At 39.7% G+C, this 22,671-nt stretch overlaps 1 protein-coding gene across 5 annotated transcripts in view; it reads right to left on the bottom strand.

The window, feature by feature from the left end:
• Positions 1–22,671, bottom strand: part of RASGEF1A (RasGEF domain family member 1A) — a 187,497-nt gene that overhangs the window by 10,553 nt on the left and 154,273 nt on the right. For 3 of the 5 annotated variants that reach the window (XM_074907102.1, XM_074907105.1, XM_074907103.1), the window contains 3 exons: positions 14,172–14,351; positions 7,699–7,827; positions 2,326–2,463 (listed from right to left, as the gene is read on the bottom strand). In XM_074907102.1, coding sequence (XP_074763203.1) covers positions 2,326–2,463; positions 7,699–7,827; positions 14,172–14,351 — 447 coding nt within the window. Of the gene's footprint in view, positions 1–2,325; positions 2,464–7,698; positions 7,828–14,171; positions 14,352–16,908; positions 16,978–22,671 lie in introns of those variants that run through there. The other 2 variants (XM_074907104.1, XM_074907106.1) reach the window with 2 other exon arrangements.

The following is a 22,671-nucleotide window of genomic DNA, read 5'->3' as shown; positions in this document are numbered from 1 at the left end:
GCAGTAATAGTGTCAGAATGTTGCTTTATAAGGCAATAATCTGACTCCCAAGTGAAATAAAATGAAAAGATGAAGGCAGCGTAGCTCATCTTGAGGCAACTGGATTACGGCTGAACAGCAGCTGGCTGGTGCCATTTCTGATATTGTGCTACAAGTGTTCAGAAATGCCAGAGGAGCATGGTGGGGGGACTAAAATAAAGTGCTAATTCTCCTCTCTGGTATGTTGAGCTTTCCATTGTAAATCATTTTACTTCAGCCGCTATGCCTGACACCCATGTGTCTGGGGGGAAGAAGACTTTCTAGATATGGATCACAGAGAACCAAACTTGAAGGCAGGTGAGACTATCACAGGTATTTTGTGAAAGTGAACAAAGAAACTGCAGTGACATGGAAAACTATGGCTTGCTGAAGTTATTGTGAATTTATTAGCATCTTAATACTTAGACAAATGCCCTTTAGAGTTTTAGCAGTTTCTTTTCATTACTAGCCTTACCCTAAATTTTCTTACAACTCTGGCAAATAAGTCAGTGAGTGTACAATAATCTGTCCTTGTTTGAGTTCAAACAAGATATCTGTACTTCCTCTGGGGCGCAACCCTCGCTGTAGCTATAGCTGTTTTGTAGCTGATATCACTAGGACAGGCACCTGACTGCTTTGTGCGAGTTCTCAGTTGACTTTATATCCTATGTATGGAGAATATTGTCCTAAAGGAATTTGGAAGATTTAAAATACAAAATAAAACCCTAAAACATTACTATAATCCCTTGTTGAAGCACAGTATGGGTAATTTCTTGTGGTAACAAATACTGAGAGCAGGAGGTGTTTTTTGCCAGTGTCAGATTATGTTTCCTATAGGTCAGATGTGGCATAGCTCTCCACTGATGAAACTTGACTTGTAGCCTTATTAAGGTGATAAACGTGGTGATATGGAATTAATGGATGTCATCAGATGCCTCAGACACCAGAGCACTGAGCCATTCCATGAAGATGTGTTTTTCTCAAATGATAATTTATTCATATATAATAGAGTGGGGGGGAAGGGGAAGAGGAAGAAAGGACACAACTTCTTTCTAGTTCAAAGTAATAGACAAATTAAATACTAAGATACACATGCTGAATAAAACCTCTGCCAAGTCCCCTTTCACACTACCTTCTCTACCAACATACACCTCTTCACCCTTGTCTACAATAGGAATAAAAGGCATATTATAATCCTGTTTCTTTTTTCCTCTCCTACTAAGGCACTAATGTTTCATAGTAGCATCCAGGTAAATTTGTTGCTGATGCAACAAAACTGATATACTTCCTTTTGACTTGGTAAAACCTAATTGTATTGTGTCCTATCACTGATTTAGCAGTGCTGTCAAACCTGTTGTTTTTCATTTTCTCTGACTTGAATCAACACAAACACACAATACAATTGTTTTTCCATTTCCTGCTACTTGTTCTCAAAAATATCTTGAAGTTGTGGCTTTAAAAACAAGGAGAAGCTTCTATATAAGTAAGCCTTGACGTTCGTACAAACACTTTACAATTAATTCCTTTGCAGTTCTTGATTATATCCTTCCTTCTGTCTATTGGTAGTTACAGTGACTTCCCAATGAGAAAAAAAGTGTAGGCTTTGTGTGTGTTGGGGAAAAAAACCCCACAAAACCAAACCAATAACCAATTGAACAGAAAAGTAACAGCTCTTGTTTTATTTGAATTTGATTTATCTGCTTGCTTTAAAAAAGCTTTTATGAGGTCTTGTTTCTTCGGAGGCAGGAAACTCACAGCTGTTCAGACTGCTGATTGACTAGCTAGTAGAGCTCAAATATAACTTTCTTTATGGAAATATTGTGCATGTCACCTGAAGCATGGCAACAAAATAGTTGCTTAGTATTGTTAGTAACTATCAAATAATACGCATCTTCACCTTGAGCAAGAGTACATTTGATACAACTGGTTGATATGAATCGCAGGACTTAAGACATACAGAGTAGTAACAAAGGATGGTACATAATTCATATGAAAGTTAACTGTACTGTGCCATTACAGTCACTGTTTTTTCTTTTCTCCTTCTGCACCACATCCCTTTTTCATATTGTCATGACTGTTTTGCCTCTTTTACACTTGGTGACTATACATAGACAGTTTCTGCTATTGGGCCATCAAGTTAATCTCTCAGTCTGTGTCCTGTAGTTACACTGACAGCTTAGCAACTGCTGCCATAGTCCATTTAGAAAATACTGCATGCAGGTTTGTATATAATATGATAAACTGTATATAAAGGTTGACAAATATTGCTTTACCACTTCATGGGGTTTTTTCCTCCCCCACCCCTACCTCATCACATTGTGTGATCCGATGAGCAATCTCTTTCAACTCTTTCATGGATTTTTCATCTTGGAAATCATAGGGGAAAGTTTCAGTCCATTCCTTCAGGAGCTGAATGATTTTGGCAGCGAAGGACTTTAGCTTTGCCTAGAAAGAAACAATGAGTTGATTACTGACTGTAGACCTTTCTGACTGCAGAGTAAATTAGCTGATGAAGGTTCACATCAAACTAGAGACACCCTTGAAAATACTTTGCACTACAAGCATGTAAAGGGGATAAAAAAGAACATATTTAACTCTGAGCCAGTTTCCTAAATAGTATGATTTTGCCTCCTTTCATGATAGCTTGGTAACATCTCTTACCAAACACTTTGAAGATATTTTCAAGGTTAGTTGTATAAAGCCAGGAAGATGACAGAATAATTTGTGACTTATTTGACTGAAGTCAATGGGGCTTAAGCTGATTTATGCCATCTGAGGAAGCAGCACCTTAGTGTTTGAATTCAAATGCATACAGACCGCAGCACTCTACCAAGCATCTTTCATGAGAAATGTTCACAAAGACATTTTTGTTCTACAGAATTTATCAGACCCTCCAGATTGAGCTGTATATTAAAATAAATGACAGGAAAGATGTGTGTGTTCTCTCCATGACACCTAAATCAAAATGGACTTTGAAATAAAAAGTACTGGCTCTTATTCAAAAAGCTATCAACCACAGAAAGGGGAAGGAGAGCTATTTTCTAAGTTCTTCTGTTACCCGTGAATCTTCTAAGGCTTTTCACCGATTAGACCTGAATTGGATGCCAATTACTCCACTGTCATAGCAATAGAGAGCAGCATCAGTAAATCAAAGGAAGCACTATTAGAAAATTGGGAGTGTGAGTGCTAAGAATGCTTTTAATGAACAAGAAGAATCAAAACGTGATTCAGGCTCTATTTATCCTCCACCCCAACTTGTGATGCACTGAGGAAAAAGGATGTTTTCATTTGTATTTACCTCCCTACTTGTCCCACTAGTCCCACTACACGGCAGTTCCTTCTCCCCATGCGCAAGGCACTTTCCTCATTGCACTCTCAGCCTCTTAGGGGCTACAGAAGATGACTTAGCATGTGTCACTACAGGAAATTGCTGTATTTTATTTTAAGACAAATAGAGAATGTCTTCCAAGAATTGATAGGAACTTCTGCCAAAACTTCATCTGATCATAGTACATCCCAATTTATTTAATCAAAACCAAAAGCCAACCAAACTAAGCTATTTTAACTTTTTTTACATCTCACTGGTATATAATCAGTGGGAACATTAATACTGATTAATAAGAAATTCAAAGTTAAACAATGCACCCTTGAATCCTCAATTGGAAAATGAGCCAGTGTTCCTTGTAAGTCTGAAGGGAATTTTCTTGCTGTTTTTTCAGAACTGCAAATTGTGCTCTGCTAGCACGCTTTTCCTAGCTGTGTTTATTGATAGCATTTAATTGATCCTGCTAGTGAGAGAAGCACAGAAAAGTTGGACAGTGAGGGCAAAAAGAAAACATCACTATTCTCTTTGCCAGCAGCAGGCATTCCTGCAAAGCCATTTCTGCCAATGCTGCTTCTGTGGACTCCCAGGTTCAAGGTATTTCTAAGCAATGTAGGACAGAGTTCCAGATTATAGCTGTCTATCCTCCAAACTTCCATTTTTGTCTGCCTTGGGGAAAAGACAATTTATACTTCTTAGTTAAGAAATGCACAGAGCCTGACATTATTAAAAGAATAATCTGTAGGTGATGATAGAGAATTAATTAGCCAGCCAGTGTGCTTCCATTCAATTAAGGTTAATAGATACATGCCTTCTCCTCTTCTGTCTATCAAAAGTTGCTATGGAACTGGTTTTTGGTATTAATTATCCTGACTATCCTTTCTTTTTAACTATTGAAACTGAAAAAGGAGGGATGGGGGCAGGAAGGTTCCAAAATCCTTTCTTTGGCCATGACAATTATCTCCGTATGAAGACTTACTTTCCATCTCATGTATCTACTCATGAGTTGCTAGGGTTTGCTTCCTTCACAATAGAAAGCTAGGCATCTGTTGCAACACAAATTGTAAACCATATTACTCCTCATGTAATTACTCTTCAGGCGTGGAAAAAGCTTAATGTTTTAGCAAATGTTTTTAATGCTCCTGAAAATACAGTACGTTTTCTGATAGCAACACTAAAAAACCATCAGTATAGCAAACCATGAGATTCCTGTTTCACGTGCACTGTGATGAAACCCAAGGCAGCATGACAGGCTTGATGCACATAATTTGTGATAACCTAGATAGAAATCACACAGATATGTGGGTAGCAGTACATATTTTTCTTTTTGTCATGGTTGCAATAAACCTACCAACCTACTTCTTCTGTAGTCCTACTCCAAATGTCGGGCTCCCCCTGTGAGGCCTGACACAGAGTTCTCTGGAATCTATCGGAATACTTCTCCCATAAATATTTATTTGAGAAGCAAAATACTTCTATTGATTTAAGTACTGTGGATCAGCACTGTTCTGCAAGAGACAAGACAGACAGGACTGAGAAACAGCTATCAATTAGAAAGGAGGGCAATGGCAGTACTGTACTTGTAGGAAGAGAGTGAATACTATTTTGATTTTTGGTTTTTAGGAGGAGAACTTAGTGGCAACAAAAAATAGGGAAATCATAATTTTTGAAGGGACTGATATATTCCAAGACAGACAAGACAAGCTTTAGTAGAAATTAACTTCTCTTTTTATTTCTTACTACTTGAAATTTTGATTTAAAAAATACCCTCAAGCTGCAGAAATAATGCACCACAGTTTTAACAACAGGTTTTTCCACTTGAATAACACTATACAAGTACTTTTTTCTGTGACAATCTTGCTTAGGTCCTTCCAATCTCTAATACGCCTATAGAGTTAAATTTTATCCTTTATGGTCAAGCTTAACTACTGACTTGTATATTATAATTGATGTCTTAAACTGTGAAACCCGTCCTTGTTATGAGTGGCCAGAAAGACTCTAAGCAGGCTCCAAGACATCCCAGAGCGTTTTTCTTATTAATCCACTTTTCTCCGAGTTGTTTTCTATAGGACTCTTTGGCTAGTCAGGACTGTCAAAAACAAAGGAATTCTATGTATTGTGGTGCATAACCTCAAAACCTGGCTCCTTGCCACTTTTTCAGTTCAGACACTATCCAGGCTACGAGTCAGCCACCTTCTTGTCTGAAGAGATTTGCATAAGCAAACTATCAGAAATGATCAGAGCTGCTTTAACTACTTTTGCCACCAGCTATTTCCTGTTACAGACCCACTTAATTAGAAGGTACTGGTAGCTGATCATACATTAATGGGTTACAACTGTAAATACTGAGAGTGTCTTGAGTCAAGAATTTCTATGCTGCAAGTGAAATGAGCTTTTATTTGTTGCAAGACAGAAAAAACAAATGCTTGCAAATGCTAGTGGCCAAAATTATTCTGTAAAACATATAGGTGCTTGCAGTAGAGAACAGTAAAGTACTCATTTGAGAAGGATGTCAGAATTTCATGTAGTGCTTTTCAAGAATTTTGTGTTTAGTGGGCAGGAAAAAAAACACAGATTATATCAAGGGGGTAGGAAGGGATCAAGGCCATAACAGAAAAAGCAACCAGCAAAGCATGTAAATTAAAAGCAGCCTCCCAAACACTCATGTTGTATTGTCACCCTGATGTTTGTTGGTTTTCCTGTAGGCCCATTTCCAAATTGTCAGCAGAAGGTGTAAGAGTGTGGGTGTTTGGAATATGAGCTGCTCTATTTTACATCCTGTTGTTAGGGTGTAATGCTATTTCATTTCAGTGTGGAAGCATGATTTTTTTTTAGTACATCTGCTGAAAAGATAGAACGATACTATTTTATCTTAATACTACTAATATATTAAACAGCCAGGTGATTTAGTCCCCAGATACTGTTTTAATTTTAAAATCTCCTAAGTGCGTTGTTATTTGCAAATGTTCCATTTTATATCCCATTATTTTTAAATCCAAGTATTTCATATATATTCTGACACTAGCTACTGACAGCAGTCTTCCTCTTCATATATCTACAGGTCAGTTTTACTCATTCCACATTTCAGATGGTCCCAGCATCTCTTACAAGTTCCTACTCTCTTGTTTACTTACATGTTGCTGAGGAACCACTACAATTTACAGAGTATCAGTCTGAAGTTGCTTAGTCATCACCTAGTTTGGCAGTGGCAATAGAAACAGATATCACCTTCTGTGTACAAAGCTGGATGCAGTGGTCCTTGCACCTTCTCTCCCCAACCCCCTGAATTCCCCAGCACCTATATGATGAGCTACATGCTATTTGGCAAGTAGATCAGAAGACATGAATGAAAGTCATTTTGCACCAAGTGGTTAGTTTTTCCTGTGGAGTAATTTTGTGATGTAATATGACTGCACCCCAGGAATAATAAAGGAGAACAGAGCCCTTAAGTCAGTATTGCTGTGAAAAGCTCTGTATTGCCAAAACACAGGGTTAAGTTTTGTGCTCCCCACTCGGAGTTCTGATATACCAGGGAGAAAACAAAATGGGACCATCAACATGCTGAAGATTAGGAATGTGAGCATGTAATTTCTCACCATAGAATAATGGATCAAAAACATGCCAAGGATTTGAACAATTTAGGTCTTTAAATACTTGCTGATTTAATCTTGTTTCTGTCACTCTTATGTGCATTGCAGCTTGGACTATTCTGGTACTTCAATTTCAGTCAGAAGCCCTTCAATATACACTTTCCATAACGGTGAGACTTAGATGGATTTAAGTGTTATCATAAACTGACCCAGCTTGGTTTAATCAGTTGTAGTAAAACTGCATAGTCACATGTGTCAGCACAGGATACCATTTTAAGTAGTGCATCCCTTAATTTTCATGAGAGGTAATTTTCTGATTCAATGTTACACCAACTTAAAACACCCCACCAATAACCTCCAGTGGAGCACTCAACTCTAACAGGATGGCAAGGGTGATTGGAGAAAGGGCAATCAGATTTGAGAAAGACCTAACTTGGTGAAAGCTCGAAAGTGCAAAGCAACTTGCTGGGCAGGTCTCACAGCAGATACACAGTGCACAGTGCTTCAGTACACAGCACCTACTTGTAGCTCATGAGCAAAGTTGTATTTCCAGCCACTGTATCTGACTGGTAAGGTAGCACATAATCTATGTTTGTGGCTATCAAATAGGCAACAGTACTTAAAGGAAAAGGACCCAAATAAAAATGCATCCAATGCTGCCAATTACAATTTATCCTTTATCCTCTATTTAGCTTTACAATGAGAAGGAGAAAGTGGAAAACAAATGACAGTAGCACAGCTAACAGAAGGACATAATGATTCATTTACCTTTTCTGCCTCAGTCCCCGTTTCCAGCTGCTGCTTCTGTTTAATGCAGATCTGCCCCACTTTAGCCAGGAGCTCGTGTGGGTGAATGAAGACTCGTGAGCTCAATAGGAAAGTGAAGATGTAAGTCCTCTGTGGAAGAAAAAAAAAAAAAGTTTAGTAACTTAAGCAGAAATAATCTGTCTTCCTTGAAAAAACTATTCCATAAACTACAAATGTAACTCTCCTTCATTTAAACTTTTTATATTTTTTCCTGTCTCTGAAGACGTGGTGGACTTTTCTAGCTGTTAAAAGGAAATGCTGTAGGCTTCAAGGCTGTTAACTGTGGTGTTTTCAGATTCCCAAATTATTTCCCTTTAAAATACCAATCTTAATATGCCTAACTAGTCATCACTCAACAAAAAGACAGATGAAATATGTCCAGTGTAGGCTGTTATAGCTCTTGAACAACACTATTTCTGCTGCTTTCTTTCTTTAAGAGTGATTGTTTTTCATTGAGCTGCAGAAAACTGATTCATGTGTATTCCACACCAGAGCTGTAATTTCTACACGTATGGGGGTTTTTTGTTCCTTTTTCCCCACAATCACTGAACAGAAGCTTTAGCTTGGATTGTGGCCATACGACGATAATTTAGTTTTAAGATTGACTTCACTTATATGGGGCCTGTTTCAGAGTTGCTTGAGTATGAACGCTGCTAATAAATGTCAAGCTCATTAGAATATAGCCTCTCCATTTGTCATTTAAAAGCTCTAATGCACTGTATTCTGAATTGTACTCTGGACAGTTTAGTTGGGCATGAAGGCATTCTCACTTCTAGTCTTGCTTCAGTGTTTGAAACTTGGCTTCTATATTTTAATGTAATTGCCTGAGTAATGACAGCAGCATCTCATAAGCACTTCTGTTTTTCCTTTAGGCTTTTTCACAAAATTTGGAGTCAGGAAATTACAGGGGATCTCCATGACAATAGATTTCAATTAACCTTTGTTATGTTTGCAGTGTGTACTCTTACTTGCACCCTGTTTTTAGAAATGTGATTTGGGAGGCCACAGCCAAGTGTGCATATAAATAATCAGTGTGTGCATATACCACCTTGGACTAGGCAAGTAAATTGAGACATCTAAAAACTTAAGACAAGTTGTCTAAAATATGACATCTCTACTATTAGCTACCGAATTCTGCTGCCTGCAGTCTCTGAAACGCACTTGTTAAACAGTAATGATATCTTTAGGACTCCAAAAAGGTTATGGGGTTTATCTCTCTAATCACAGTAAAGCATGCTATTAATGAAAAATGTTTCCACTTTTTTAGTACTCAGTGTGCTCTGTAATATAAATTTAGCACTAAAAACCTCCAGATATCAGAAGGGGAAAAATGAATGTTTGGTGTTTTTTTTTTTAACGTAATAAACAAAGTTAACTAAAAGTCACAGTGTTCTGGGACCAAACAGTATAATAGATTAAGCATATATCTATTAAACACCCGACTCTGTCCTGAGCTTGTGGACAAAGCTAATGAAAGAACAGAGTGGAGTGTGACACAGCAGAGGCATTTAAAATGCTCATTCTGATTTGAAGATCCTATTATCACTGGGGTTCATGTATTAAATCAAGAATAACATTAATTCTGTACAATCAAAACTGGAGTTAATCCATAGTCTTTGCCTTGTCTATTGTTTATGAATCGAGGAAGAGAGGAGAAGGGTTAACTGGATGGACAGTTTGGGCCAGGTTCTTGAGTAGTGCTTCCGCTGATACCTACAGAGGATGGACAGCTGGGCCACCTAACAATCAGGCTCTTGGTGACTTTGAGCAGGTGGTCAGACCAGTGGCTGGACACTGACAACATGGTGTCCCTTCTTGATGGCATGGTTGCAAACTTACCACGCAAATGTACATTGAGAAAAATTAAGAAACTGGGCTTCTGTTTGGTATTTTTTTATGTCTCTCTCCAGAATTTTCGAGTTTATTTTTACATTTACAATGACAAAAAAACTGAAGTTTGTTATTTTTAAAAATAAATTCAAAGTAGCTCTTATACTTGTATCTGGAAACAGTTGATGACATTGTGTAAGCTTTGGAGAAGCTTTATAAAAATCTATAGTAGTGTATGAGGTGTGTTATGATCACTAAAATTTGGCTGAAGAGCTAACCTCATTCACAAAAGGGGGCTTAGTTGTGTTATGGGACAAGGTGTCAGACCTTTAATTCTTATGTATGTGAGAATGATCCCTAAACTGATACAGTCCCCACTCAGAATGAAAGCAAGAGAAAGAACAGTGTTGGGATGTGAGATTTCTTGGAGGGGGGGGGGGGGGCTTGTGGTAGGGTATTTTTTGTTTGTGTTTTAGACTATACCTGGTTATCCTCTGTTGTTTTTTGTAGCCAACTTCTTTGTTCATTTCTATCAGTGTTGTCCCTAAACTTAAAACTGTGAGTCTGGAATATCTGCGAAAGGAATTTAGCTGTTGGCTGTGTCAGTTGTCACTGAGTTGTATGAAAATTTTTGTTCTGGAAGTACGAAGCAGCCCCCACTTTTACCATATTTTGTATTTGAGATACATGGGGAATAAAAAAAAAACCACTTTGATATTTTCAACTCTTCCCCACATCCTTGTTTTGGGAGTTTAGAAGCCTGTCTGAAAGATGCCTGTATGTTTAAGTAGCAGGGAACCGCAACTTAAGCCATGTTGCCCTGCCAGTGACCTTCGCTCTGATGAGCTGGAACACATTATTCTAAGAAAAGATACAATTTTGCTTCTCATACTAATTCTAGTGTTGGTCTCCTTGGTGGAAGTTTGTGTGATGTGGGACAGTGTACATCCAGAGTGACTCTGAGAAAGGCCCATTCGAAGTATCATTTCCCTATTATTACACTGCAAGATGAGTGTGACCCACTTTATTTGTTTTCTTTGACAATGTTTTATATGCTGTTCTAATAAAGTGACAAACTGGCAAGATGCAGGAAGACACATGGCCATAGAAGTGCATACTTTCCATTTTATGTTTGCTGATGTCTCTCTGTAATCAGTAATATCTGTACTGGACCCATGCAATGCTTTTCCAAACACATGACTAGGTTTTAGAAACAAATTATTATTACTGCTGGAACCCATCTGCTGTATTTTTATTAAATTTTTTAAATCACTTAACTGAAACTAGGTTCAGTACTTTGGAAAACAAATTGTTCCATTATGGTCAATCAAGACATGCAGTTTTACAATATACTGGCACCTAATTGTGGGGGGGGGGGTGTGTGTGTGTGATACTTTTATTGCTTATGCTGGCATAGACAGGGAGTAACTGCAATTAAAATTAAAAATTGATAGGTCTGACAGCAGTATTGACCCCCATCTCATTGCCTCTCTGCTAATAGCTACTCCCTATCCAATAAAGAAAACTGAGGTTGAACCAAGCCGTACCCTTCAGCTTAGTGGTAGGTCCTGGGGGTTAGAAACACAGGTGTTTTGGACAGGAAATAGTTCATACTAATGTCATATGCTTTATCTAGATCAAGGATTTCTGTGATTTGTTGCACCTGTACTACTATACATATATAAGCTCAATGTGACCGCTCTCTCATAGGCAGTCCCCTAATCATGAAGATCACAGTTTGGAGAAAGAAATTCAGCTATGAAGCTAGCTGATTTGACAAAGGATGATTAAAAAATGTTTCCATAAGCTATGAGATTGAAAGTTAAGCTCCATTTATCCTACAAAAGCGACAGGTATTTGGGAGGAGTGGCAAAAAAACCCCACCTTTCTATGCTTGGAACAACATAAGCTGATACAAAAGGGACTTGTGCTTTACAAGAGAATAAGAAGCCAGATTCCTTTAGTGCCTAAAGTTGCTGCTAAGAGATGAGCTGAATTATATTTGGGGGGAAAAAAAAAAAAGAGAGAGCACGTGAGTGCACAAGACTAAAGAAGGAATTGTTACTCTCTGACCCAAGAATGCACTGATGTCGTCTTGAGGAGAAAAAAAACCCTTTTCTTTGTGTGCTCGTTGCTCATTCTGGAACTTCTTGTTTGTGAAAGATTTTCTTGAAACATTTTCTTGCTTGGGCACAAGGGTTGCAGACTGGTACATTCCATTCCTAACCTCCCGAACTCCTCCGTCTCATGAGCATACATTTTTTTATGTGCTGAACAAATCCCTGCACACAAACAAACCTCGAAAGAGCAGTACACAAATGTAGGCCCTTATCTTTCCCATCCTCCCTTGCCTGTGTCGTGTTCTGCCAACATGGCAAATAACATTTTTGTTTTGCCTCTGTAGCCAGCACAGAAAGATACTCTGTGTTTGCTCTCCTCCCCACACCCATCCAAAAATTTGGATGAGTACTGCAATTTACAGATATGTCACTCTGAAACTAAGGTAATCTCTGCTAATGTTACCAATAGCTTCTCTTGGGGCCAATTAGTTAGTGATGCCTTGCTGCCTTTCTTTGTATGTGTAGTCAGAGACATGAGACTGAGCTGTGTTATACCTTTCTCTTGAACGCACAGCATTGGCTGCTCTTTTGACAGGATACCAGGGTAAATGGCTATCACTAATCCCTCTGGCAACTTCCCTAAAAATAGAATGGAGCATGAAATTAAGTATAAACATGCAACTAAACTGAAACAGAAAACTTGAATATGACTTAAATACAGCTCCTTTTTTTATGTTGTTCAAAGCTTATTTATCTACTCATTTTATAATTGATCCTTTCAGCTAAATTGGGTGATCTAACTAAAAGAATGTGTCCTGCTGTAGAGGAGATGAATTTGGTTTAATGTCTTCCATCTCTGTTTCCCTGGAGTTCACTTGATTTGCTTCTGTTCTCTCTCAGCTGTCAGCTTGCTGTCTATTTAAACTGCAGCCTCCCATGGTGGAGGCTTGTAACCCTGGTTAGCAGTGTTCCCTTGCACAGGTTATGGGACAGCACCATGGAAACTAGATGCATTCCAAAATAAGTTGTAGACCCCTTAAGTAATGCTCACTTTATTGAACCATTTTTAGAGTAGCTGTGTTATAAATACAAGTGTTTAAAAGTTACAATAAAGGATGTGTATTAGCAGCTACTTAAACTTAGCTACAGTTCAGAAATCCAAGCAGCAAGTAACTGTATTCTAGTATCACACAAAAGACAAGAAACTGACTCCTTGGAAGGCTTAACTACAGCAGCCTAAAGGTATTCACTGGTATACCATTATCAGCTCTACCTGCTACTTTTTTCTGCATGTCTGTTCTACAATACGTATTGGGGGTAGGGAGCAGAGATTTAATGTCTAACAATGGTTATCCCTCTATGTCTTATAAAAGACTTGATACTAAATCAGCATCAGTCAAAAGTAGTGCAATGGTATGTTAGCATATTTAAATGCAAGCTTTAGGATTACTTTGGAACTGGACTATTAAAACATCCTGCATTTGCTTCGTTAAATCATTTATTGATGATTGCTGCTGGCAGTTCTACTATGTTTACACCCACTGAACTCTCCATATGGGGAGTCCCTTTCTTGTGTATGCTGATTGTCAAGATGGGTGGTATACGTGGGAGCTTGGAGGGACTTTATCATGACTGATGTGAAACCACAGTAAAAAGATCTACATGAATTAGACTGAGAAACATACAAGAAGATGCAGCATGGCCCACTACTGCAAGCGTTAAGTTCAGCATACAAGTTGACAGCGATTGTAATTTCCTACACCCTTGTCAGTCTTTACAAAGAACTGGGATGCTTCTGCCATAGATGCCACTTTGAAAGAGCTCAAAGGGAATACATGCTATATATCCCCTCTGATCTTTGGCAGCTTGTTTAGGTAACATTTTTCATTAATGGGTACAAGGCATAATTTTAAGTGATAAACCGATCTCTCAAATATCCTAGGTTTAGAATCTTATTACATGCCCCTGAGTTATAGTATAAGTAGTATTTACTTCAGGGGACTGCACTGAGGATGTTTAATCAGTTGCAAAATCATTTTCAGGCTCAGGAACATACATTATTACAGTGCTGGCCCATTAAAATGTCTTGAGAAAGAGAGTGTTTTAATTAAAATCTATTTTTTTTTTTTTTTATGATGGTTTAACTAGGAGATGCATAGAAAATTAAGGAAAAAAAAATACTAGAGCTGATTTCAGGTCTGCTTCCCTAGGTAGTATCTGGTTAGTAGTTAATCTTGGCTGCATTAGAGCTAAAGCAGCTTAGAGAGATTGGAAATTCTGTGGCTAATGCTGCTTTTAATTGGTTCTTAAGGCAGCCATTTGGGTTCAACAGGGCTTTATCTTTCTAACAAGTGTTCCCATTTAAAAGCAGAAAGGAGAGTATCCCCACTGAGAAACATCTTTAGTGAATGAATATCATGAGTAAAATAGATGTGTCTTTAGCCTACTTCTTAATCTTGAATCAGATGGAGGTAGAATTTCTTGAGGAAGCACTAATGCAGGAAAACTATGGGAAGAAAAAAAAGCCCTTCAGTGGCTACTTACATCTGGATAATAGTCCATGGTGGGCACCAGGTGCTCTATCAAGGCCTCCAGTGATCCAGAAACAAGGTTCCCATCCTGATATACAGGGTCAACACACCTCTCTCCCATATCTGGCTGCACTTGTCCACTACAACTGGAACCAAGCATGCTGGAAAATATTGGCGTCTGGGGCATAGTTTCCTGCAGAAGCAGCAAAAACCAGAGTGTTAAGCTTTCTTTCAGGACGTCTTACATGTGGGTTTTACAGAGGCATACATTAAACACAATTACATATTTGACTGAATGCAGCCTGGGCATTTGAGCTAAATTCTGAATCCAAGCTGTCAGACATCTGTAAGCTGGCTTTGGGGTTTGAAATGCACCTTAAAATATGTCACGAAGGTTGCAGATGAAGAAGCTCTAAGAATTTTCTTCACTGTACTGAATTTCTCCTTTCTCCCCAGTCTCTTTATGCATAAAACTATAGAGGGATGAAAATGCAAAATGCTTTCTGAATTTCAAAGATATTGAAGTAGTGCCTTACTAAACAAACAAACAATACTGTGCCTTAATGTACATATTTTTACTCTTTTTTGAAGTCAGATCTTTGGCTAAAATACTTGACTTGTGGTATAAATTCTCCACCACTTACGTAGCTAGATGTAATCCAGGTCTTGACAGAATGCATGTTCTCCTGCACACAGATATCACTGGAAACAGTGGGGAACATACCATCTGAACAAAATTGCCTTTCTTTTTTTTCTGGTACATGAAACCATGAACTAGATGGAACTGAACGCTGTGACATATACTGTAATATATAACTCTAATTAGAGTCTCTTTGGAGATTTTTGTTTAGGAAACAAACCTGCTGTTGCAATAGAAAAACCACAGGAAGGTTTGGGGTTTCCACCTCCCTCTCCTTTGCGAAAGCTCTATCAGTATACAGTAGTTACCAACTGTGATTAAACTAGGGGTTTTTTTGTTTGTTTGTTTTAAACTGGCTACAGCTTAAATATATGTGGAAGGCTAAACAAAACATCCTGCTACTGTATGCAAAGGCTGCAAACACTATTCAGCATCAGTATCAAAACACTTCCCCCTGTCTGCTGCAATAGTTAAGACTGTTTAGAACATAAAGTGAAAGAAGGCAGCGTTAACTCCTTAGCTGCTGTCTCATCATCTATGACACAAACATGTATTTTCACAGTCTGAGAAGCACTTACATAGATGAAAAGGATTAGGCCACTTCCAGTACCTTTAAACTGACAGCTGTTTCTAACCACAATCGTGTCTTCCATGTAATTTCTCTCTTTAGCCATTTTTCAAAAACCAGTTTAAGACCTGAAAACCTTAAATGCTGTAAGGGTGGGTGGGGTTTTTTTGGTTGTTTTTGTTGTTGTTGTTTTTTGGGTGGGTTTTTTTTTTTTTTAGGTAGCACTTTAAACAACTGCAGAGCACAACTGCACTTTGTATTCTTTTAATGCAAGGCACATTCTTCCTCCCAAATGCTCCAAAGTGATCATTCACGTTTACAACCTAGGATACAAAACATTTGTCTGTTTTTAAGCTCAGATGAATGTATTAACAATACTTGCTCATCAAGGTGACAGATTTATTTATATATCAGGCTGATAAGTAGAATTGTTCTGTGGCATTAACCAGAAGACCTTTCTGTATTCATACATGATACAGATAAAAGGGAAGTGTAATTCCTTTTAAGTTAAAATATGTCATCTGTTTAATAGCAACGAGGAAGATTACTCTGAGGAATGAAGTTCAGTTTCAGAAGTTCAGGACATACAGTCAAATAAAAAGAAAATGCAGGATCTAGTGCCATATCAAAAGAGATGACAAATTACAATTCTGCACCAACAGGCATTAAGGTTACTCAGTATTTCACAATTTGTTAGGCCTAAGCTTTGCAGTACACAACAATCTGACAAATCGCTGGAGCATATGATGAAGACGACAGCTCTGCTATGCGTACTATGTAACTCGCCAGTAATTATTTTTTTTTTTCCCTTTTAAGGTCCAAGCAATAGAGCTGAAAGCTACTTCTGAGGCTGGACAGACTGTGATGGGTACTTCTGGCTAATAATATCAAGTTGCACAGGGTCTTAAGGAAATTTAACCACCAATTAAGCACCCACTGAAAAGATGCTTTAGGAGGAAACACGTTCCGGTTTTGCCATCAAGTGTTTTAAACTCCTTTAAGGCGTTCGTTGTTGCATCGGTTTTGTTTTTAAAGATCCTTTGCAAGAGCAGCCTGTACCGATCCTGCCGGATTGCCCTGGCCCCCCCGGCGGGGCTGGCCGCTGACGCCCGCACTCCCGCGACAGCCCGAGCCCGCGCTCCGCCGGGTGCCGCCGCCGCGGGGAGGGCAGTTCGTACCTCCGACAGCAGCCCCGGCGCTCCCAGCCCCCGTCATCCGCCGTCTCTCCGGAACGCGCCGTTTTGCCCCCGCACAAGCTCCCGGCTCTGCGAGGGCAGGTGTTGGCGGCCGCAGCCGGCGCCCTCAGGCAGCACCTGCCGCGCGCCCTCCCGACGGCGCTCAGCCGCCCGCGGGACACCCCCCCCCGCACGCAGCACGGCCGCTCCGCCGCGGGGGAAGCTCTAAGGCGAACCCGCCCCTCCGGCCGTTACGGGGATTTTCCCCCGCCGCCCTCGGCACCCCCGAGCCGCCCGCCCGGGGCTCTGCCGGGGGGTCACGGCGGGGGGGGTCACTGCGGCAGCGACCGACCCGGCGCGCGCTTACCCTCATTTTCCTGGGCGACGTGTACATGCGACGGGCAGGGGCGGCCCCGCGGCTGACAGCGCTGACAGCTCTGCCCGCCCGCACGGCCCCGCTCCCGCCGCCCGTGACGTCAGGGCCCGGCGCGGCGCCCTGTTGGCTGCACGCGAGCGTGGCCTGTTCAAACGGAGCCGATCAGGGCGGTCGGGGCGCGGAGTCACGGGGACTGACACCCTTCCTTACCGGGCCTGGCTGCTTGTGTTTGCCTCAACCGTACTTTGTTTTAAAAATTTTTCTTGGGAGTTTTTGGGGTGTGGGGTTTTTTTTGTTGTTGTTTGGTTGGTTTTTCCCCTCTTTGGTTGGTTTTGGTTTGTTTTTTTTTGTTTTTTTTTTTTTTTCGCACACCCGCACACATACCCCTTCCTCCCAGAAGAAGCTTCTTGAACCACCAGGCCGCTCGTTTTTTATACCCCAAGCCCCGTGTGGATTTTTGAAAGCTCCTCGCCTGGGTGTGCTACCCCACCTACGGTGGGGAGGCCTCGAGGGGTGTTGCGGTCCCGGTCCACCGCAGCTGCGGTGTGGCGAGGGCCACGTGCTCCTCACGTGGCACGGCCTCGTGCCAGCTGTGCAGGACAGGATGCTCCCGGTTAAGCTGTTTACGCCCGCACATACAGTAGCACCCTCTGCAATTACTGCAGCATGAGGGATGCCACCCAACCCTCCCTGCTAATAATTGTTTTTATCCTTCTTTCTGCTAGAGTTGTTTCTCTTTCAGCTTGCCTGAGCTAGTCATCTGGTTGTTTTGGGCTGCTCACCGACCGACCGACCAGCCCCTGTTGTTTCACAGGCAGGTTTGGGTGCATATCTAGAACCTGATCTCCCATGGAAACACTCAGTGGGTGAAGCCAGCAGCACCACAGACTCCCCCACCTAAATGCAGGAGCAACTGAGGGTTGCTATCTTTGCAGCCTTCCACCACTTAAACACATTTTTCCCAACCTGTTTCTCATTTTACTTGAATTGGGATGTTTTAGTAATTGCCCCATTGTCTCCAGGCATTATTTAATTTTATTTTTATTATTTAATGTATTTTTTAATGGCTCTGAATATGTAATAGAAGACTTTACAGGTTTTCACAGTGATTAATGTGAGAAAAGCCTTTTTAGAACTAAGCATGCTAGTCTAGGTAGGTGGGCAGGGCAAACAAATTTGGGAACATATGCATACTCAAGAGTATAAGGAACATATTCATGTTTGCTTGCCATTTGATGACAAGCACCGTCATCCATTCTAAACACGCAATAATTTGAAAAAGATCTGTGGCTATCATCATCTTTACTGCTTGCCTACTGAATTCCTTCTTGGTTTCCAAATCTTAAAAGATCAGCTATCGCATTTATTTTCCTTATTTAAAATGAACTTTTAAATGACAACTTGAAAAGTCAGTCCTTTTCCTCCCTGCCAAGTCTGCTTTGCTCTTAGTCTCCCTCTAGTATCCTAGCTGTACTCCACAACCTTTAGAGCATGCAGGGCGTTGTAGCGGATCTGATCCCTGTTTCCTCTGAGGCTTCCCTCAGTTACAGCACACCGTCTGCCTCAGACTCCATGGTAGTCCCAGGCAGGGTTGAGCTTTGAATCCAGCAGTCTGACCTGCTGCAGTACCGCATTAGGATATTAGTGTAGAATGCTAAAGGAGGGTGAGCGACGAGTTTTGTCAATTATGATTAAAAGATCTTTAAGATATTTATAAACAGTTATCAAAAGCATGAGGTAGGAATTCATAGGCTAACACTGTATAATAAATATGATAACATTCCCTTCTGAAGGCTATGAATGCTCCTTAATAACTCATCTAATACTTACAGCAAAGAACACCACCACACCCCCAAATAAGTATGCATGAAAACAAGCATCAGATATTCTGTTTCTGTACTAATCTGTTTTCCCATTTCACTCAAATATTTGCTGAGACTTATAGAAGTATACATCCATTAATCTTAGTAAAACGTACACAGTTAATTGAGCTCTAGTCACAAATTCAATCTGTTGTAAAAACAAAACCTGATCTTTTGGGTTTTGAGGTTTTTGACATCAGAAATTAGATCCATACTGTCATTATAACTAAGAGGTGTAGGAATTTAGAAACGTTCTAATAGAATTAAGGAAAATTATACTAGCTAGGCACGCTGTCTCTTATCTGAGAGTCATGTATCTGTACTCTGGTCTGTAGGCAAAGGTCTGTTATACCACCATGCAATAAGCACCCTAAAGAGCACCTACAGTTTCTACTGAGATTTGGAATACGTGACAGACTGTGCCTCTTTCCCAGATTGCATAGGAGCTGCTTCTTGCCATAATTGGACAAAATTCAAAGTAATATATGTAGGGACAAATGGCCGACTTATTATGTTCTCCACAGTTTCTTAGATTGTGCTTATTGGCACCATATCAAAGTGTTTTTCATACCACTCCAATTCAGCAGATTCTGTTAGATTTTTTTTTTACATATACATAAAGGGGTGTGTGTATGTGTGGGTATATTTCTTGTTTATATACATACCTATGTATGCATATACAAATGTTGGGGGGTGTGTTGGAGAATGCAAATTCAGGGAAATGTATTTTTTTTTCCTTTTCTAGCATTCATAATGCTTAGTTGTGGGGACACTGTATTGTGTAGTCTTGCAATATTGTTGGAAGGGTAGTTTTTATAAATCAGAGGAGGTGAAGACCTAAATTCAGCTTGTATAGCATGTAACAGATGAATCATGTTATCTTTTTATTTCCATTTTTCCTTCTGTAAAGTGTGGATAATGACCTTTAGCTATCTATATTTTGAATGTTGAAATCTGTCGATACAGAAACCCTCTAAGGTCTAATTGTTTCTGTAGTTATATAAGTTCTGTTCCTCAACAAATGTTTTCATTAGGTATTGCCTCATGTTACTGGTGGGTGGACCCTAGAGCAAGTTTAATCAGGAGAGCCTGTACTTGTTCTGTAGCTTACTGTGGAGGCAACGCTGCTGTGGTTCATCCAGCTTGTCAGAGGAGTATCTCACTGCAGAGTGAGTCAGCAGCAGTCATGCCAAGACTGTCTCAACCTTGAAGGTTGCTTCAGCCTCCCATATATATATATATATATATATATATATATATATATATGTGTGTGTGTCTTATATATATATATATATAACATATTCTGTTATCTTACAACTAATGAACTGGTTTGGCATTTGCAGTATGCATTTGGGTTCTATTCCTGCTCGTGCTACAGACTTGCTGGACAAATTGTTTAATCCCACTGTGCCTCAGTATTCATCTGTGAGATGCTGATAAGGACATTTTCACTGTTGCACTTACTTTGTATGTTTTTATATTTGTGCAGTAAAATTTTGCTTTACTGTGTTTGAATACAATTTCCTAGTACAGTTACATCTCCTTAAATTGAAAGCTTCCAGTCAATAACTTCGTAAAATTAAGGAATATTAGCAAGGAAAAATGGGTGAAAGTGAAGGAGAAATCGATTTGGGAGTGAAGATTATGAAGTTAAATGTGAGAGTCAGAGAAGAAACTTGAGGATTTTCCACTGGTCTTAGAAAAAAGCATTTTGGAAACAACTTACTCAAATGTACTTGTGTGTATATTTGAAACATAACTGTGCTTAAGAAAAGCAAGTAACTACAAATTTTGTTACTGCTGATCTGAGGCTATAACCTTAAGTGTAAAGGTACTGTCCTAGAAATGCTGTCTTTGGAGTTTTCATTGTCAAGCTACCCAAGTCACTTGTTGGTCACCTTCTACACAGATCTGGCTATTATTAACCTTTGGTTTCATTTAACAGAGTTATGTCAACATGATTTAAAGCCCCAGCATCTACGGTGAAGGAAGCAAAGAGGGACAAAACCAGAGGAGTCAGCATGGAAAGCAAACTTGTGTATGGCATTCCTCATAGTGTTGATTAAATAACAAAATGGGATCAACTTCATCTGTCTGTTCCCACCCTTTTATGTACACAGTAGGATGAATACAGCACGTTGCTTTGGTCTTTGAAGCACAACTGGGTTTAGTGCATAACCTTGTTCTTACTCTGAGGCTGAGTCTGAACTGTTACCCTGAGATCTACAGGTCTTGAAAGTGGCGGGGTATAGAGGGTCACCGTTCCAGTAGTACATTATACCCACAGAGCAGTATGATTCCAGAAACCATTTTGTATGCCCATCACCTTAATAAGTATAGTTATAGCAGTATATTCTGGTTCTTGCAGTTTGGAAGGCTTGAAGGCATATAGCCTAATATTGTCATTTGGAACATGAAAAAAGAATGGTAAATTAAAAAATGCATATTATATTCATGGCTTTGATTGATTGATGACCTTGGTTATAGACTGAACTGTTTTATCTGGACCTGAAATAAAGAGTTTGTCCATGAAATGCCACTAAACTCCACAAGTAGTAGCAATAGCCTCAGGTGGGGCTTTTGTATGAACACAAGCTAGTATGGACCATTTGTAAGAATTTATAATTTAAGGAGTAGAATGTACCTAGAGTTTCAAAGCCTCAGGTGAACGTCTGTAGGGAACACTAGGGTTTTGGTCTTATCTGTAGGGCAGCACAGATGTTTAAGATTTCCTTGTTGCATACAAATTTTAAGCTTTGAAAGCCACTTTTAGATGAATTTAAAGATTTCTGAATTTTGGAGATTCATGCTGCAGAATAACTTGATGGCACATCAATAACTTGGCAGAAGATGGGAGTGGGAGAAAAGAGTTCCAAATCATGGTTCTGAACTGAGCAAACCTTTTTAAGCTTGATGCTTGAAGTGAGGTTGAACACTCTGTCAGTCTGTGGTTATTATTGACCGTGCCTTTGACTCTCTCTCTGACCTGAGACATGATGAATTTGTCAGGGCCAATGAATGTTGTTTGAAAATGGCGTTTTCCATTTCTAAAATGTTTTGCTGAAGGGGTCTTGACCAGCTCTACCCCTGAGATACCCAGCAATTTTCAGAACAAACCAAGCTGAAAATATACAAAGAACTTAAGATGTAGTTCACCACTATGTCTGTTTTCATTTCTACCTGAAAGGGAAAACTAGTTGTGAAAACTCAGTTACATATCTGTGGAGCAAACTGTTTTCACTGGCATAAGGTCAGCCCTGTGACACCATTGAGAATAACTGTTTGCTGAGCAGTGTGAAAACTGATTTTTCACTGATGCTCAGTACTGTAGCTCCCCCTTGGAGCGAAAGGAAAGCTCTTCCCCAGAATTTAGGGAGGATATGGTGCTAATCCACAGTTTTTTGTGCGTCTGCCAAAACAGGACGTTTAATGTAATTGACACAAATAGGCTATGATACTGGTGTGTGGCTGTTAATTAGTGACAGAGTTTTTAATAGTTGTTTTGGCAGAGCTGCCTGAAGAAGTTCACTAGTACTCAGTTTGGTTCCTGATTTTTGTAGATGCTCTGGTTATAGAATTCTATAGTTTTTAGGAATTATCTTGCCTGCTAATCAAGATTTAAGGTACATCCAGTTGGGAAACAACGTATCATGGATGTTCTTAATACATTCTTGCTTGGTGTGGATGAATCAGCTTTGGTTAAAAAAAAAAAAAAAAAAAAAGGCAAAAAGGGCTGATCCTCCTTTGGATCAGTGATGTAGCAAGAGAAAACATCTTACAGGGGTCTGAGGACCTCAGGTCATTTAAATGCATAGGAGAGCTGCTCAGAGAGTGAATGAAAAGATTTCAGAAAACGTCTGCTATTGTTAAGTTCTGCTTAAAGGAGCTGCTA

Source organism: Athene noctua, chromosome 5 (assembly GCF_965140245.1).
Source record: "Athene noctua chromosome 5, bAthNoc1.hap1.1, whole genome shotgun sequence".
NCBI lineage: Eukaryota > Metazoa > Chordata > Aves > Strigiformes > Strigidae > Athene > Athene noctua.
This window is presented reverse-complemented; position numbering and strand designations above follow the sequence as displayed.